This window comes from Ictidomys tridecemlineatus, chromosome 14, assembly GCF_052094955.1.
Source record: "Ictidomys tridecemlineatus isolate mIctTri1 chromosome 14, mIctTri1.hap1, whole genome shotgun sequence".
Classification (NCBI taxonomy): domain Eukaryota; kingdom Metazoa; phylum Chordata; class Mammalia; order Rodentia; family Sciuridae; genus Ictidomys; species Ictidomys tridecemlineatus.
Genome location: NC_135490.1, coordinates 18,334,439 through 18,352,638, shown reverse-complemented (window position 1 = coordinate 18,352,638; position 18,200 = coordinate 18,334,439). Strand labels below are relative to the sequence as shown.

Below are 18,200 nucleotides of genomic sequence, written 5' to 3'. Positions count from 1 at the left end.
CTGATTAAGCCAATACACAAAATGCTGCTTAAAAGTGTTGGTCTTTCAATACTGTGAAGAGGCAAATAGATGATAAAGAATTACAAACAAGAGAAAGAAATGAGGGGTCATTCTGTAAGGAAAATCAAAGCAGTAAATCGTGACTGGCCACAACTAAGAAAATGAAGGTAGAATATAAACTTGTGCACAGGAAAATATGGACACCAGTGAGATGGGAAGATATGGGAAATATAAGTTGAAATAGCTACATATGTAGTATGGGAAACTGTCAAACAGTATACAATAAAGAGTAGGAAGAAAAACTCAACAAACTATTTTATTATCCTTAGTTCTAATATGTAATTCCATGAAACTACCAGGTTTTCAGTTATATATCCTATAATTTCTTACAGAGAAATCTTTCTGCCTAGTATGATTTTCTTATTTTGACCACAGCTAGTGCTTACTACTATAAAAAGAGCTAGTAAAATTCAAAGGGACAAGACCCAATTGCCTTCCATTCCATAATAGTAATATCATGCAGTTTATGAAGACTAAATAAAGCAAACAAACCCCACCCATAACATATAAAATTAATAAGGAGATTAAATCATATAGTCAATAATGCATTCTTCAGCACACTGTATTTTGCAAGGAACTAAAATAAGCATGGAATTTTGGATGATTGAAAACATTAACGGTTCACCATAGGGGCTGTAGATGAAGTAAAAACAAGTACGAACAGTAGATCCTACTTTGGGAAGATTCATGGGTGTTCTCAGCCGTGTCCGGACACTCTTCATTAATATCCGCTGCTCTGTTGGCAGCAAATGATACTTCATAGCTTCAATTAGGTAATCTTTGCAAGCACTGCTATTCTTGACCAATGCCTCCTCTTCAACCCTCTATAAGAAGAAAGGAGATAAACCCCATAAGCAAACAACCATTTCACAATAAAACTACTAAAGAAACAGAATTAAAGAAGAGGAAATAGCAGTAATCATCTTCTCTATAATCACTCTTTACTTCTGCTCATGTATCTGCTTCCAGAGAAAAACACATGAAAGTAATAGATAAGAACTGCAATGAAAATGAAAAACTTCCAAGGTCAACTAGACAATATGATGAACTCTAGATAATATTATACTCATCTGTTTCTTTAAACATTAAGTCACACAGTTAAAAAAAAATAAGCAAAACAAAAACCTAAGAAACAAAGTTTAGATAATGAGCCCTTCAAATAAGGTAGACAAAACTAATAAATTAATAATACTTTTTTTCAATTCTAAGAGAGTAAATAAAATATCTGGAAAAAACTCAAAATACGTTAAAATAATATGTCTGCATCACAAATAAATCTTGTCCTTACTATGCCTGACCTCAAATGCAAGACAGGTTTTTTTTTTTAAATTCATTTCTTTAATACCAGAGGACCAATGATTACACAGAACAATTTCAATAATGAGGTTTCTAGAAATTCTAAAAAGTTCAGATCTAACCTTCAATAAAGAAATGTTCTTTAGATGGTTTCAATTATAAAATAATCCTGAAATATTCATAGAAGACTGCCAATAAAAAAGTAAATTTAAAATTGGTCAGGGATTAAGGAATCATTATTCCTATTTTATTTCAAATAACCTTTTTTTATTCAGCTTAAGAAAGAAAAAAAAAACTAAACACATCTCACTGTGAAATTATTCTATCAAGTAGAATTTAATAGTATTTGGGTCAAATCTTAAAATTCCATTCCTGCTGGGGAATCAAAAGAACAAAGCAAAGAAGATGTAGAACAGTAACACAGAGTCATGGCCCATTTATCATTTGTACTTAAATGACCACAAATACTACCTTTTAAAGCTGTAGTACCTGCTTATCCAAATAAGAAAAAGGGGCTGAAACAAATTTCTAAGAATGGGGAATGACGTAAAGGGAGCAGCTCCCAAAGACTGCGTGGTGTCTGAATTGTCCTCCTTCCTGAACTCCATGGATCTGTATCCTGCAGATCTTATGAGCGTGTGGTGGGGATCTCCACACTGTCAGATCAGTGACAGGGAGTTATGCATATTCATATGTTTTGCATATGTTTTTACCTGAACCAAATACTCCCGAGGAAGCAAAGGTAACCGTACATGTTCCATCAGTCGAGCCATAAACTCTTGCCTCACATCCTTGTCGTGGTTCACCCATGCTATTACTGCTTCAAATACCTTGAAGAAAATATGGAGAAAGAAAAAAAATAAGTAATGAACTATATACCTAAGCATCTGGACAAAATATACTACATGTTATATACAACCCTTGCTAAGAAACCCAAGTTTAATCAACAGTTTGAATTTTTTCAAAATTCTGATTTGCAACATACTTACCAAGCCATTCACTTATTTCTTTCTTTTTTTTAAATGTGGGATTAGTAAGTACTTTAATAAGTATCATTATATACTTGGTAAATATTTTTCATTTGGTATTTAAGAAACATTTTTTTGGGAGGAGGCATGTATTGGGGATTGAACTCAGGGGCACTCGGCCACTGAGCAACATCGCCAGCCCTATTTTGTGTTTTATTTAGAGACAGGGTCTCACTGAGTTTCTTAGTGCCTCCCATTTGCTAAGGTTTGCTTTGAACTCCTGATCTTCCTGCCTCAACTTCCTAAGCCACCGGGATTATAGATGTGCACTATCACATCTGGCTGATATTTACCAAGCATTTTACCAAGTATATCATCTAAGCTTACTGAATTTGAATGGTAGCTGTGATAATACGATACATGATCTATTTCACTGTTGATAACCTTTCCAAATTGAATTTTATTCTACTTACACAGATTTAAATCTCAAATTCCACTGTAATAAAGCACCCAAATATTAAAGTACAGTAATATTTGGAATGAAAACCATGTAGACATACACAAAACTCATTTTTGAATTTTTCTTTAGTTAACAAATAAATGTTGGACCACACGCTTATAAAATGAGGATCTGCACAATAGGTTAATTCTACACTCTCACTATAGTAGGATATTAAAATAAAATAATAGTTTGAAGTTTTTTACAACTTAAATAAGAAGGGCATTACTACTCACAACATATTTCTATGAGAAAGCTAATAAACTAATATGAAGACAGTGTTTTTCCACATAATTTCCTCCCAGACTGATAAATATATTACTTTATAATCTTTAAAATGTTGTGAAAAATGTAAAATAACATGCAAATGAATTAGTGGAGGCAATAAATGGTTTTTAAAAATACAGTAAGAGAAACTAAAAATGCTGCACATTATAATTAACTTCCCTCTTTAATTCCTTCTGTCAACAAGTACTTATTAAGTACTTCTGTGTGCCAGGTGTTAGAGATAAATAAGTGAGCAAGATAGTCTGCAGTCTGTCAATTCTATTATTTCTCAGTTCTGTCTTCTCTCCTGTTCCACCATCCTACATCAGACCCTACTGCTCACCAGCATGACTTCAGCATCCTCTATCACAACTCCCAGGACCCAAACCTTCAGGTACTAACCTTCAACACTGAATCTAAGATGGCGCTATGAAAACAACAGAGAGTGGCAGAAACAGAATTTGTGATTTCTGAAGGTCATCAGAAGCCTTGTGGCTTTGTAAGTAGGAATGCTCGTTTGGGCAAGCCAGATATCATGTGAGAAGTCTGATTATTCGAAACCACCATGCTATGAGAAACCCAATCAAGATAGAGAAGAAGGGAGAGAAGAGATGAGGACATACAGAAAAACAGAAAACAGCCAACCCTCAGCCTAGTAAACAAAGGCAGTGAAGGAACCACCTTGAATATTCCAGAACCACAAGATGCCATGTGTTGAAGAACTCAAGCCACAGATCTCTGGCTCAAAGGTAACTATGCCAGATATCTTAAACCATTTGGGCCACCTTAACTGAAGCCTCAGAAATAAGCTGCTCTATTATGCCCTACAGGAATTCTGACCATAAAATTTGGTTATTGCTTGTGCCACTACATCCTACGCTGTCTTATTAGGAAGCAGGAGGAAAACAGAACAGACCTCATGATATTTCTCTTATGCACATATTATCATGGTTATCTTTTTCTGCTTAAAACCCAGAAAGACTCTTCATCACTATAGTAAAGTTAATTTTTTAACACACCAAGAAGTTATTTTATGATGTCATCTTCCCATTTCTTTTCTTACCACTGTCCCAAATCCAATCATACTTAAACAAACTGAATGCACTTATTCTTTTATGTTTCTTTATATTTGCATAATCTATTCCCTGTCCCTGAAATGCTCTTCCTACTCTGTTTTCTGGCAAACTCAAACTCATTTTAAAAAATGACTTAGATCACAATTCTGATAGGAATCTAACTGCAGGAAAAAACCCTTTTCACAAAGGGTATTTGTTTCAGATAGTTTAATGTGTGTAAGCTCTTGCTGGGGGTCAAGTATAAAACTCTAATGTCTAACAATTTGGGAAACCTTCCAAGAAGTGAATATACAGAGTCAATCAACAAGTCAACTAGATGAGTTTCTTAACTTCTAGACAAAATATGACAGGCTGTCACTATAAACATAAGATCATAAATTTATGAAACAAATTGAAAGAAAGGAAAAAAACATTCTCTGTCTACATACACTGGGGAAAAAAAAAAAAACATACCTACCTTCTCTTCTGAGGAAATGGTAAGTTTGTCACTTGAGATTAAGCTGCACACTTGTTCAATGCCCAGGTTGAGAAATTCTTCACTAAGTACGACATCTGCAAAATGTTGCTCTGTTTGGGAATTAAAATAAAAATTAATGCATTTATACCAATATCCAATTATGACAGTTTCTTAACTTCGTCTAACCTACAAGTAAGAAAACCAACTGCACTTCCTCCAGGCAAGAACTAACCAACCTCAGTTCATGATACATCAAAGCAACAGCACGTGTGGAAGGCTGCCTTAATGGACAGTCATTTAGCTGTATCAGTTCTGTTCTATACGGTGCACTTTGGAGTTAAGCATGTAATCCTTTTCATGGTGATGAACCAATTAGTATTTGCATTTGTAAAACCTTTTTGTATCTGATAGAAAATAAGGTTTCAATAATTTAGGGCTGGGGGCTGGGGTAGTGGCACAGTGGTAGAATGCTTGCCTAGCACATGTGAGGCACTGGGTTTGATCCTCAGCACCAGATAAAAGTAAATAAATAAAGGTATTGTATCCATATCCAACTAAAAATAGTGCTTATTAGTATTGTTAGATCCCTAAGTTCTAAAGTAAAAACTTGCTTTAAAAATTCAGATTATCTTCTAGGTCCTCACAATTAACCACATCCTAATACTACTTAAAAAGATTTTTTTAAAGATTTGCTTCAAATAAAAAATGAATATAAACATCATAAAATACCATAAGAACTGACTAGTTGGCTTCCCCTTTAGAACATTTGGAAAAATCTACTTTCAGAAACTTCATGAATAACTATTCACCTTAATAAAATGTTCATCACAAGATGACTTTAAATATAATAGGCAGCTCTGGAGTGATTACGAAATGATTGGCTCTACAAAAATCCAAGAGATACAACTTTTTTTAAAACTCAATCTTGGTTAAACAAGGTATCACACTGAAATAAATATGAAATTGAGGCAAAAATGAAAAATCATGAAAACAACATATCAATAGAACAGAATGGAAAGCCCAGAAGTAGCACTACACAAACTGATCTTTGACAAACAAAAATAATTCAACACAGAAAGGGTAGTCTTTTTAACAATATCTGAACAGCCGATCATCTACGTGCAAAAAAAACGAATCCAGGTAAAGACCTTATATTTTTCACAAATATTAACTCAAAATGATCCATAGAATTAAACATAAAACACAAACTTTAAAACTCCTAGAAGTTAACAGAAGAGAAAACCTAACAGATCTTGGGTCTGTCTGGTGATGACTTTTTAGATACAATACTGAAAGCATGATTCATGAAAAAAATATTCGATAAGTTGAACTTCATTAAAATTATAAACTTCTTATATCTTTATAAAGATATAAAAAGATAAGCCACAGTCTGGGGGAAAATATCTGCAAAACACATATCTAATAAAGGACTGTTATCCAAAATATATTAAGAACACTTAAAACTCAAAGAAAATGAGTAACCTAATTTTAAAATGAGCACCAAACAGATCTGAACAGACACTTCATCAAAGAAGATGTAAAGATGGTAAATAAGCGTATTAAAAGATGTTCAGCATTTTATATTCTCATAGAGTTACATGTTAAAACATTAATAAGATTTATACATTTACTAAAACAACTAAAATTCAAAACAGACAACAAATAGCAACTACTGGTAAAGATGTGGAGCAACAGAAACTCTCATTCATTGCTGGTAAAAAGACAATTTGGCAGTTTCTTCCCAAACTGAACATACCCTTACTATACAATCCAGCAACTTCACCCCTTGTCATTTACTGGAATGAGTTGAAAATCTATGGTCAAACAAAAATCTATACATGATGTTTATAGCATCTATAAAGGTTAAGTATACAAAATAGGGTCAGTTGTGTCACATCCAACTGAAATGGAGCCAAGAGAAGCAAATGTATGCCTGTTTCAAAACTGTCTTGCAAGCCCAAGCCACAACCCTGAGGGCCTAACTCCAATATTACAAGTCTTACCTAGCAATTATGGTCACATGCCAATCAGGACACTACAGCACCAAGGAACTCTCTTTCAAAAAAAAAAAAAAATGTATATAACATTCTCCCCACCCCCCGCAATTCAACATTTTCCTTTGTTTTGAAGACATGCTAGAGCCGACCCTGGTGTGTGTGTGTGTGTGTGTGTGTGTGTGTGTGTGTGTGTGTGTATCCTGAATTGCAATCGTAAGACATTATGAAAAAGGCAAAACTATAGAGATGATAGAAAGATCAGTGGTTGCCAGCATATATCAAAGGAAAGAAGAGAGATGAATAGGGGATTTGTAGGGCAGTAAAAACTATTCTATAAAGGATATATATCATTAAACATTTATCAAATCTTACAGAATATACCACACAAAGAATACCCTACTATAAACTATAGTTAATAACAAGACATTGATATTGACTCATCAACTGTTAACAAAAGTACTACAGTATGCAAGATGTTAATAACGGGGAAAACTGGTGGAGTGGCGGACTTAGGGAATATATGAAAACAGCATTTTCCCCTCAAATTTTCCATAAATCTAAACCTTCTGTAAAAATATAGTATATTATTTACAAATAATGTTTACAAATAATGCACGAATAAAGAACAACATTGTGATAAATTTGTGATTAAACATGAACATGGACAAAAGTCAAATTACAAAGAAAGTCAATAATACAAATCGGTTTACTTTAGGGTCTTCTTTTCCTCTATTTAGATTAACTACATATTTCTTCAAATGTCTGCTGCATTAACTGGTAGGCAAATTAACAGGATTATTACCTTTAACATACTTCCCCAGGACCCATGACCCAGGACCCAAGGCAATCAGGAAGCCCCAGATGACTAGCTGAATCATTCTAAGGCATTTGATATTTTAAACTCTGGCTATTCAAGTTTGTCCTTCAAATAATCTAATTGGAGTATTTATTAATCTTTCCTACTAAAATAAGATTCTACACACTTACCTACAACAATTCACACATTTTATATAACATGAGTCTATACACAAAACAGCATATCTCAAGAATATTCTATGATTGCTATCATTGGCCCAACCCTCTGTCTTCATAACGGCTGTGTGCTCAGACATTGCCAAACACATTTCTGATGCCTAGATTGCAGTTTCCCTTGCTTCTTGCTTCTCAGTAACCCATGATTGCTCTGCATGATCCTATCAATCCTAAAACTTATCAATTCACTTAGCATCAAACTGAAAACATTAAAAATCACATCCAAACTAACTACAGTATTTTTAAAAGTATCTATCATTTTTCCTTTCTTTTTTATAACCCTTGTAGCATAACAAAATTGAGATTTCATGAATAAAAAAAAGACTTAAGCTTCCGATAAGCACTACTGAAAACTGGGAATAAAAATGGACTATTTCTAACTCTTTCTAATGAATGATCAAGAGAATATATATCTGAATCACACACTAATTAAAGCATATCTAAATAATATACTAACAATCTCTCTTTGAGACCTGGATGTACTTTACCACCTCCAATGGTGATTCTCAAACTTTATGCTAAAAGTGACTTCCATTTTTGCCATCAAACTATCCCGATTTTTGAGTCTGGTTTAGAATAAAACTAATTAGAATATCTAGAATATCTAATCCTCTTCAACTAAAATAAAAAACAATCTTGTCATTTGCGGGGGTGGGGTTGTATTTGCTGGAAAAAAGCAGCTGATGTCAAAATTTTGGGGGCAAAAGATATTACGCAAAACTGTTATGGAAACATGTAAGATCCAAAATACATCTCTAAAGCGAATCTCTTGGTTATCTCAGAAAAAAAAAAAACTTTGAATAAGACCACAAATTTAGCCCATTTATGTGAGATACACAATGCACGTCACTTCCCAAATACATATGACCAACTAAGTAACAAAAAATCAAAGCTGCCTACCAAAGCCAGTTAGTGAGGCATTGAGTATGGTTTCAAAAAAAAAAAATTTAAAGAAATACATATTTAAATTTTAAGTATCAAAAAGCAACTGAAAACATGTTAGGATAGAAACTGGGTCACAGGAACTCTGTGGGAAGAAGGCAAGAAGGTATTGCTGCCCATCTGTTATTTAATGCTCTTTATCCATCATCTATCATGACATTAAATGCTTTTATATTACTACTACTAAGAATAAAAATGATACGACTGAACATTTCTTGCTTAGCCTCAAGCCATAAAACCATAAGGCAAAAGATTTTAAAAAACTGAAAAACAAAATACCCTACTATGAAACATTGTGCTACTTCATACTGCTGGTAGGAGAATAAATTAGCACAAGTCTACAGAAAACATTTTTGAAATCTCATCCTGCAAATATACTTGGCCACTTATAAAATGACACTTATGTCATTATGTTATTCTCTCCTACACTGTTTTTCTGTTTTTGCAGTGCTGGAAATCAAACCCAGAGCCTTGTGTATGATAGGAGCACTGTTTTTATAATTATATAAGAGAGCTAATCAGTAGGAATCAGTTAAAATACAATATATTTTATTCTGTTGTGACTCAGTAGTAGAGAGCTTGCCTTGCAAGTGTGAGGCACTGGGTTCGATCTTCAGCACCACATAAAAATAAATAAATAAAACAAAGGTACTATGTCCATCTACAACTAAAAAATATTTTTAAAAAAACAAGGAAGCTCATGATACAGAAAAAGCTTTAGAAAATATTGCCAACTAAGTAAAAACAAAACATAGACCAGTAAATACAGCATGATAGCTATTTGTTATATAAGAGGAAGAGAGACAATACACTGTACATTAAAAAGATATAAAAGGAACTAATAAAAACATACATAGCAAAGCATTTACCTAAAATGTGAAGCCAAAGAGCATGTCATCTCAAGAGTACAGTCTGTCTCCTCTCAGCTATGGTTACTTGCTATATTTATAATCTTGTTTCATTCAACTCCTCTCTATTTTCTTTACCCTACTTCTCATCTAGTTACCCACCTTGACTATTGCTTCTAATTCTTTCACTCAATATTTTCAAATCATCCTGCTTATAACATGCAGCTTCACTGTGACATTCATTTGTCTTCAGTAGTTTGCTGCTGGCCACTCAATAAAAGTCAACCTCATTCTACTTGTATTAAAAAATCAGTTTCTTTTCCCTGAAAAAATATGCAAGACGGCATAAAGACTATGCATCGATATGCACAGACATTAAACACATGTGTTGTACACGTACAACATACATATGCTTTTTTCCACGGTGAACATGTATGCAGGAGTCTCTCACTCTCTAAAGCAGTTTAATTTTCCTGTTTGCTTCTCTTCAGCAAATAAATTAAGCTTATCAATAAACAACGGACAATCCCTAGGATGTGTCACACCAGGCCAATAGAGCTCATCAGGTTCAGGGCTCTCAGCCCAAATTAAGTACAGTGAAGTCTGCAATATAAGTAAAAAATATTCCTATTCCATTTTGTATCCTGTAATAATGTGTAAAGTACCATTTATATTTGATTTCTAAAGACCAAGGACCTTTTTCTTCACAACTAAATGCTAAGAGAGGTCTCTGTAATTCCTCTACATTGAACTCTCAGGCAGAATCCCATCTGAAAAGTGATGGAAAGTGCATGACTATATTATAGTATCTCAATCCATAAAGTTCTCATTCTTGACAAAGTGTTTTTATAAAAATATACCAGATCTTCATTTTCCTAATTAATAAATGAAAGTGTAATGTTTGACAACTACTAAGGTTCTGTCAAGTGCTGACACTCTGTGTTCTTTGACTCTCAACATTATTAATATCTCAGGGAAAATAATTCACATATGGATCTCCATCAGTTTCATTAACTCAGACAGTTTTGGTGAAACCAAAAAACAGCTAATTTCAGTAGAACTCTAACAAAAAAGCAGAGCAAAGATTGCACTTAGTTTACTAGGGCATAAATAAGGTCCACAATGAGTACAATATAAAAATGATTACTTTTTTAAAGACAAGTCATTTAAGTCAGCATGAATTTATTTAAGAAGCATCATACATCCAGTGCTTTCACAGTTCTCCAAAGAAAGAATCTTCTGTATTAGTAAATTAACATTGTAATAGACTCAAAACAATCAGCATGTATTCTTTAATATGCATATCACATAGTCAAGGCTAATAATATTATTAAAATCACTCATTCAGCACAAGTTTTTTCAACTGGGCAGCATTCAAATCATGGGCTTATTCTGACAGATGTTTACCCCAAGTGGTGATTGCTAGCCTAAACTGTAGAGGGGTAGACAAATAATTAGAATTAAAAAAAAAAAAATCTATACAAGAAAATGTTGTAAGAACTGCTTTTATAGAGAATAAGTCATAATCCAAACAGAGTGGATTTGGGTGTGGGTTTACTATAACTGGAATATAAACTATTACAAACAAAGACTAAAGGCTGTTATTGTGCCTATTATCTATCACCCATAGCAGTTTGGGCAATGCTAGGCACAAAAAGAAAGAAGCTTTGAACAGAATGACCACTGGATCTAAGCCGAACAGTCAAGAACTGTCTGGAAGAAATGGACTCAGGGAGTATAGATTTATGAAGAAATATAAGAGAATGAGAAGGTCTAAATATAGTCACAAAGGCTGAAACCATGGAGTTCCAAATATGACAGTCCAATATCCTTTGGAATTATGGTCTGAGATAACAAGTAGATTCATGGAAGAAAGATGAGGGCCACGAGGAAATATGAAGAGAGGTCTCAAGTGAGCCAACAGTAAAGATTTTGAAGTAACTGGTAGCAGGAGAAACAAAGTATAAAATGAAAAGATAATCTAGATGTTAAAGTATATGGGCTGGGGTTATGGCTCAGTGGTAGAGCACTTGCCTAGCACATGTAAGGCACAGGGTTCGATCCTCAGCACCACATAAAAATAAATAAAATGAAGGTACTACATTTACAACTAAAATTATTATTTTTTTAAAAGTATGCCTAGAAGCCAAGAGAGAAAATGCTGTGGACCACACCAATCTGTGCAGAACCAAGACATGACAGCAAGAGAACAACAGTCTGGAAGTAGTACCTTTCTACTTGTGTTCCCAGTGAGTTGAGGCTAGGGCCTTAAAGGCATTCCCCTCCAATACGAAGTTGAGGTAAGGGGACCAAAGTTTCAATTAAGAGAAAGGGAAAGGGAATGCATGTGAAAATAAACAGGCATCTAAAAAAGTTGGATAATTTGACTGATCTAGATTCATGAGAAGAGAAGTGTCGGTGCTGGATAAGGATAAGGTACTATTACAGGGGCAGGGAAGTATTAACAGAGAACAGAGAACAGCAAGACAGGAGCAGGAAACAATGGAAAGTGCCTGGAAAAGAGTGCTTCTCCCCAGGCAGTCCTGTTGATGAGAAATATAGTGCTCATCAACTCAGAATTTCAGCTAGAGCACTAGCCCAAAAATGATAATGTGAATTTTCCTGAAGGTAGTTAAAACTGAAACTAGGAGCTTCTCTGATTTTCAGTACAGGGAGTGAGGATGTATAAGATGACTAAGAAACTACTATTTTTCCCTTAACTTATTTTGACATTCTTGAAATCCAACTACTTCCAACCCTTGGTTATCAACAAGAAAGGCTAAATAAAATTCATCTAGTAATTTATAATTAAAATCTAATATAATTAAAATCTGTTAAGAGTGTTTGCCTCACATGCACAAGGCCCTGGGCTCAATCCCCAGCACCACCAAAATAAATAAATAAATAAACAAACAAATAAATAATTTCCTTATAAGAGTCTTCTGTTAGAACTATTAAAATATGCCTAAACTCATTTCTTGTAGAAATAAATAAAGCAATCATGAAATTCATCTGGAAAAATAAAAGACCCAGAATAGCAAAAGCAATTCTAAGCAGGAAGAGTGAAACAGGCGGTATAGCGATACTAGACTTCAAACTATACTACAGAGCAATAGTAACAAAAACAGCATGATACTGGTACCAAAACAGACGAGTGGACCAATGGTACAGAATAGAGGACACAGAGACCAATCCACAAAATTACAACTATCTTATATTTGACAAAGGTGCTAAAAGCATGCAATGGAGAAAGGATAGCATCTTCAACAAATGGTGCTGGGAAAACTGGAAATCCATATGCAACAAAATGAATCTGAATCCCTTTCTCTCACCATGCACAAAAATTAACTCAAAATGGATCAAGGAGCTTGATATCGAAACAGAGACTCTGTGTCTGATAGAAGAAAAAGTTGGCTACGATCTACATATTGTGGGATCGGGCTCCAAATTCCTTAATAGGACACCCATAGCATAAGAGTTAAAAATAAGAATCAACAAATGGGACTTACTCAAACTAAAAAGTTTTTTCTCAGCAAGAGAAACAATAAGAGAGGTAAATAGGGAGCCTACATCCTGGGAACAAATTTTTACTCCTCACACTTCAGATAGAGCCCTAATATCCAGAATATACAAAGAACTAAAAAATTAAACAATAAGAAAATAAACAAGCCAATCAACAAATGGGCCAAGGACCTGAACAGACACTTCTCAGAGGAGGACATACAATCAATCAACAAGTACATGAAAAAATGCTCACCATCTCTAGCAGTCAGAGAAATGCAAATTAAAACCACCCTAAGATACTATCTCACTCCAGTAAGAATGGCAGCCATTATGAAGTCAAACAATAACAAGTGCTGGCAAGGATGTGGGGAAAACGGTACACTTATCCATTGCTGGTGGGACTGCAAATTGATGCGGCCAATTTGGAAAGCAGTATGGAGATACCTTGGAAAGCTGGGAATGGAACCACCATTTGACCCGGCTATTCCCTTTCTCGGACTATTCCCCAAAAACCTTAAAAGAGCATATTATAGGGATACATCAATGTTCATTGCAGCACAATTCACAATAGCTAGACAGAGGAACCAACCTAGATGCCCTTCAATAGATGAATGGATAAAAAAAAATGTGGCATTTATACACAATGGAGTATTACTCAACACTAAAAAATGACAAAATCATGGCATTTGCAGGGAAATGGATGGCATTAGAGCAGATTATGCTAAGTGAATCTAGCCAATCCCTAAAAAACAAATGCCAAATGTCTTCTTTGATATAAGGAGGGCAACTAAGAACAGAGCAGGGAGGAAGAGCATGAGAAGAAGATCACCAGTAAATAGGTACGAGAGGTGGGAGAGAAAGGGAGAGAGAAGGGAAATTGCATGGGAATGGAAGGAGACCCTTATTGTTATACAAAATTACATATAAGAGGAATTTAGGGGAAAGGGAAAAAAACAAGAGAGAGAAATGAATTACAGTAGATGGGGTAGAGAGAGAAGATGGGAGGGGAGCGGAAGGGGGATAGTAGAGGATAGGAAGGGCAGCAGAATACAACAGACACTAGTATGGCAGTATGTAAAAATGTAGATGTGTAACCGATGTGATTCTGCAATCTGTATATGGGGTAAAAATGGGAGTTCATAATCCACTTGAATCAAATGTATGAAATATGATATGTCAAGAGCTTTGTAATGTTTTGAACAACTAATAATAAAAAAAATAAAATATGCCTAAACTGATAAGTTCAATTTTTATCTCCATTATAGTTCTGGGCTACCCAAAATGCTAAAAGCAAAGGTTTTCATGATTTGAGAAATCATTAAAATATAAATACCACCTAAAAAACTTCTCTATGAGAAGTAAAAAAAGAGTCCATAAACAAGCAGTATCCTAAGAAGTCAGTACGCTTGGAGTTAACTAGAATTTTTCATTTTTAAAAAATAACAAAGGCTGACTTCAGTTCAGCACAACCATGCCTCAAAGCGGTCACTAACCTGGCTGGTCTGATCACTTCTGTTGTCACTGGTTTGAAGCAGATCACCACTTGCCTTGGAGAAGCACATGGACTAATGAGACAGGCTGTGACTGGCAGCACCCCACTGCTGAAACCACGCCAGCACAGGTGCAGAGAAGGAGCCCTGTGGACTCCACACCCCCTCCTTCTGGGTCTCTGCTCCCTCCCCACTTGCTTTCTCAGCTTTTTACTTTCTCTACAGAGGTCCCATATTGTGAACACTAGGAAGCTTATTTCCAATCTCCATGTGAAAGAAATAAGGCATATCTGAGTCCAGACTCTCTGGTGGGTTTTAAGGAGTATGCATACTCTGTAGTTTCTAGAGGGTTCTAAGCCTGGTCATCTTGGATGGGAAAGCACCCCAAGGGTACGAAGGCTTTCTTTCCTTACCTATCCTTTCTCTCCCTCAGATCCTCTTTCTCCTCCCTTCTTTCTATGTATTTATGTATGTATAAGTATCGACAATTCTATTGCTATTTTCTTCCTTTCCTTTTTTACTTTCCTGCTCAGATAAGCTCATCACAGGCTCTGCTCAGCCCACACCTTATGATAAAGAAAAAGATGTTGACTTTTTCTATTGCTACTGCCCCCTTCATTCTCTAATCTTTTCAGATGGTATATGATTTGACTAGGAAGTAATTTAGGAGTTTGGATAGATATTCTGGACACATAAAATGCTTGAAGATAAACTAAACTAAAAATCAATTCTTTGAAGGTAAAAGAGAGCTATGGACAACTTCCCACGTGGGTTCCTTACCTCCCCATCTCTTAGTACTTAAGATATAAAAATAAAAACCTTAACTATCAAGAATAACTGCTTTTTAGCATTATTCTAGATTATTTATTTTAGAAAGTTTGTTGTCACAGGTATCAATACACCAAAGATATGGAAATGGCTTCATTATACAAAGTTATATTTTGTAATTATATTTGTAAAATAATAATAAAAGTATAATGGTGAAAGAATATAGATGAAACTGACAATTGCTTCAAAATTAGAAGGATGCATAAAATGTGTCCAGCTATATAGAGACTAGTGATTTGGGTACTTTTCTGTATATATCTTAGATTTCATTAAAAAGTTTACATAGCAAAAAATAACAATCGAAGAGGAGAAAGTTAAAAGGGTTATAGCTAAAACAAGATTACCCAATAAGTTAACAACTCTTGAAGTTGGATGATGAGTACTATTCTATTTTTATACATTTGCAACTTTTCATAATAAAAGATGTTTTAAAATGGCACTTACAACCCTAAGAACTTTTTATTCTAAATAAAAAATTCAGAATCATGGTATAAAAACAGTGCATCCTTTAAGAGTAGATTCTGAATTAAAATATAGTACACTAAAAATGAGGAATCAACGTTTCTGTGTAATTTTCTTAAAAGTGACAAGAATTTTTCAAAAAAAAATCTGTACAAGGACTCTACAAACTAAGATACAGAGATGTTCTAACTCTAAGGGAAATTTCTTCTTATTCTGTAGTAAAATACAATAAAGGAAATAATCAAATCTAATTATCTCCTGATAATACAGCAAATGAGTTGGTTCTAATATAAGCAAAACTAAGAGTATTAGTACATCCTAAGAATTATATTTAGGTATCTTTTGCATGAATCCAGTTTTATTTGGTTTCTCCTGAGGGACTTGGCCCCTATTAAGAGTCAATTTACATTTCTCAAGAACTACAGAGGACTATGTAATGTTTTGAACAACCAACAATAAAAAAAAAAAAGAATTGAAAACAAGAAAAAAAAAGAACTACAGAATGCAACTAGCATTCTGAAAAAGATATAAATAGCAATTGCTGCATGTAGAGAAAAATTATCCAAAATATATGTTTCCTGGAATTTCCTAATTTAAGTCAATTACAACAGGTGTATTATGTCTAGCAGTTAATGGAGACTGGATTTAGAAGAAATATTTTCTACTTAACTGAAGAATGTAAGTGGTTGCACTGGAATGTACCAATGAATTAAATTATCTGTTTTTTTCTTAAAATGCCTTACCTCATGCAAAAGGTTTACACCTTGCATTGTAATGTAGGCATTTCTCAACTTATAGAAAAGTTGTTATAAAAGCTTATCCATAAATGAGCTTCATGGAACTCAAATTACATTTTCCCACTGAAACAATTTTATAAAGAGTAATAAGGCCATCTTTAAGAAATCCATAAAGCTAAAATTCATAGAACCTATTGTGCTTTACTGAAACACAGTAGGATTTTTTTTTTTTTAACTAACCACTCGGAATCATTACTTGGTTAATACAACAGATTCTAGGAATATGTCTCTCCATTGCTCTATGCGTGTAAAAACAAACACACACACAATCTATCTACCCACACCTATAAAACAGAAAGCTCCTTTTCTCTTTAGTGTAAGCACAATGAAGGAAGTAGAGCTTAGAAAAGAGGTTCTTGTATCTGAAGGCTGGGAGAGGTAGTATGCTAGAGCTTATTAAAAGGCAATGAACACTAGAAGTTTCTATAGGATTGGTTCCTACTGAATCTTAAAGATGCAGGACAAAAGTCTTGTAAGCAAATGGAGCATTATAACTTCTACCAGTTGTCTCCTGGAAAGATGGTTTGTTTGTTTTCATTTTGTTTTTTTGCTACCAAGGACTGAACCCAGGGGTGCTTAACCACTGAGCCACATCCCCAGCATCCCCCACCTTTTAATATTTTATTTAGAGACAGGATGTCACTAAGTTGCTTAAGGCCTCTCTAAGTCCATTCCAGTGGCTTTGAACTTGTAATTCTCAAAACTGCTGGGATTACAGGTGTGCGCCACTAAGTTTTCATAAACTCAAAGAAAAATAAAGTATAGGTTACTTTTGTGAATATTAGATATATCCAAAGATCTAACAATAACCTCTCCTCCCCAACTATAAGATTGGGGTTACGGGTTGAAGGAGCCTGCACGGCAGCTGACAGGCATCCCTCTGCCAGGGACCAAGGCCAGGAAGTCTTGGCAACTGCTATATCAGGAGAGGGCTGCCTACACTTGGGACCTACTTTTCTACTCTACCCAAACACATCTAGATTTTTAGATTTTTTTAATCCACAAAACTATTTTTAAGGATGCAAGAAAAAGACATAAAAAAAATCACAAAGACAAATAACTTAATTTCACATGAATACATTTTCTCATATGCCTATTCCTTTGACAATTTGAAAGAAAAATACATAGGGATCAACACTTCCTCAAAACTAGCTATTCTACTATTCAGTCCCAACACCAATTTACAGTCACTCTTTTTTTTTTTTTAAATAGTCACTCTTAAGTTGAGAATTTCATGTTTCAATTATGCCATGCTACCATTATAAGATTTTAATAAGTATTTTTTATAAAACTCATATCCATAAACATTACATGACTTTACAGAGACCACTGCAAAAGCATATGAGAACAAGAGTTCCACATTCCTCCTGGTCTCCAATTCAGCTGAAGTCTACTCCACTTGCCTGCATAAGTGTTGGCCTTGTTCAGGAGTTCTGTGCATGCATGCATATCAGCGAAAGCCCGAATTCCTAAGCAGTTGACAGGGTGAAGCTGAGATTCCAAGAATTCACAGCAAGTCTTCTTCACATCCTGTAACTGTAACAGACCAGCTGCTGGGAGAAGTACCTGTAACACACAAGGGAAAGTGCTTAGGCCACTGCTATTTTACCTGCTTCTCCAAAGGGCACAAGAGGTCCAGTCATCCACACCCAAGTATTCCATAGAAAACAAATGTAA

At 34.6% G+C, this 18,200-nt stretch overlaps 1 protein-coding gene across 4 annotated transcripts in view; it reads right to left on the bottom strand.

Moving 5' to 3' along the window:
* Klhl2 (kelch like family member 2) overlaps positions 1–18,200 on the bottom strand; it is a 94,652-nt gene that overhangs the window by 16,715 nt on the left and 59,737 nt on the right. For 2 of the 4 annotated variants that reach the window (XR_013430252.1, XM_078030957.1), the window contains exons 5-8: positions 17,927–18,089; positions 4,624–4,733; positions 2,070–2,186; positions 723–884 (exon numbers count right to left, since the gene is read on the bottom strand). Coding sequence is in view for 2 of the 4 variants with exons in the window: in XM_078030957.1 (XP_077887083.1) it covers positions 723–884; positions 2,070–2,186; positions 4,624–4,733; positions 17,927–18,089 (552 nt within the window). In the remaining 2 variants the exon portion in view is untranslated. The remainder of the gene's footprint in view (positions 1–722; positions 885–2,069; positions 2,187–4,623; positions 4,734–17,926; positions 18,090–18,200) is intronic. The other 2 variants (XR_013430253.1, XM_078030958.1) reach the window with 1 other exon arrangement.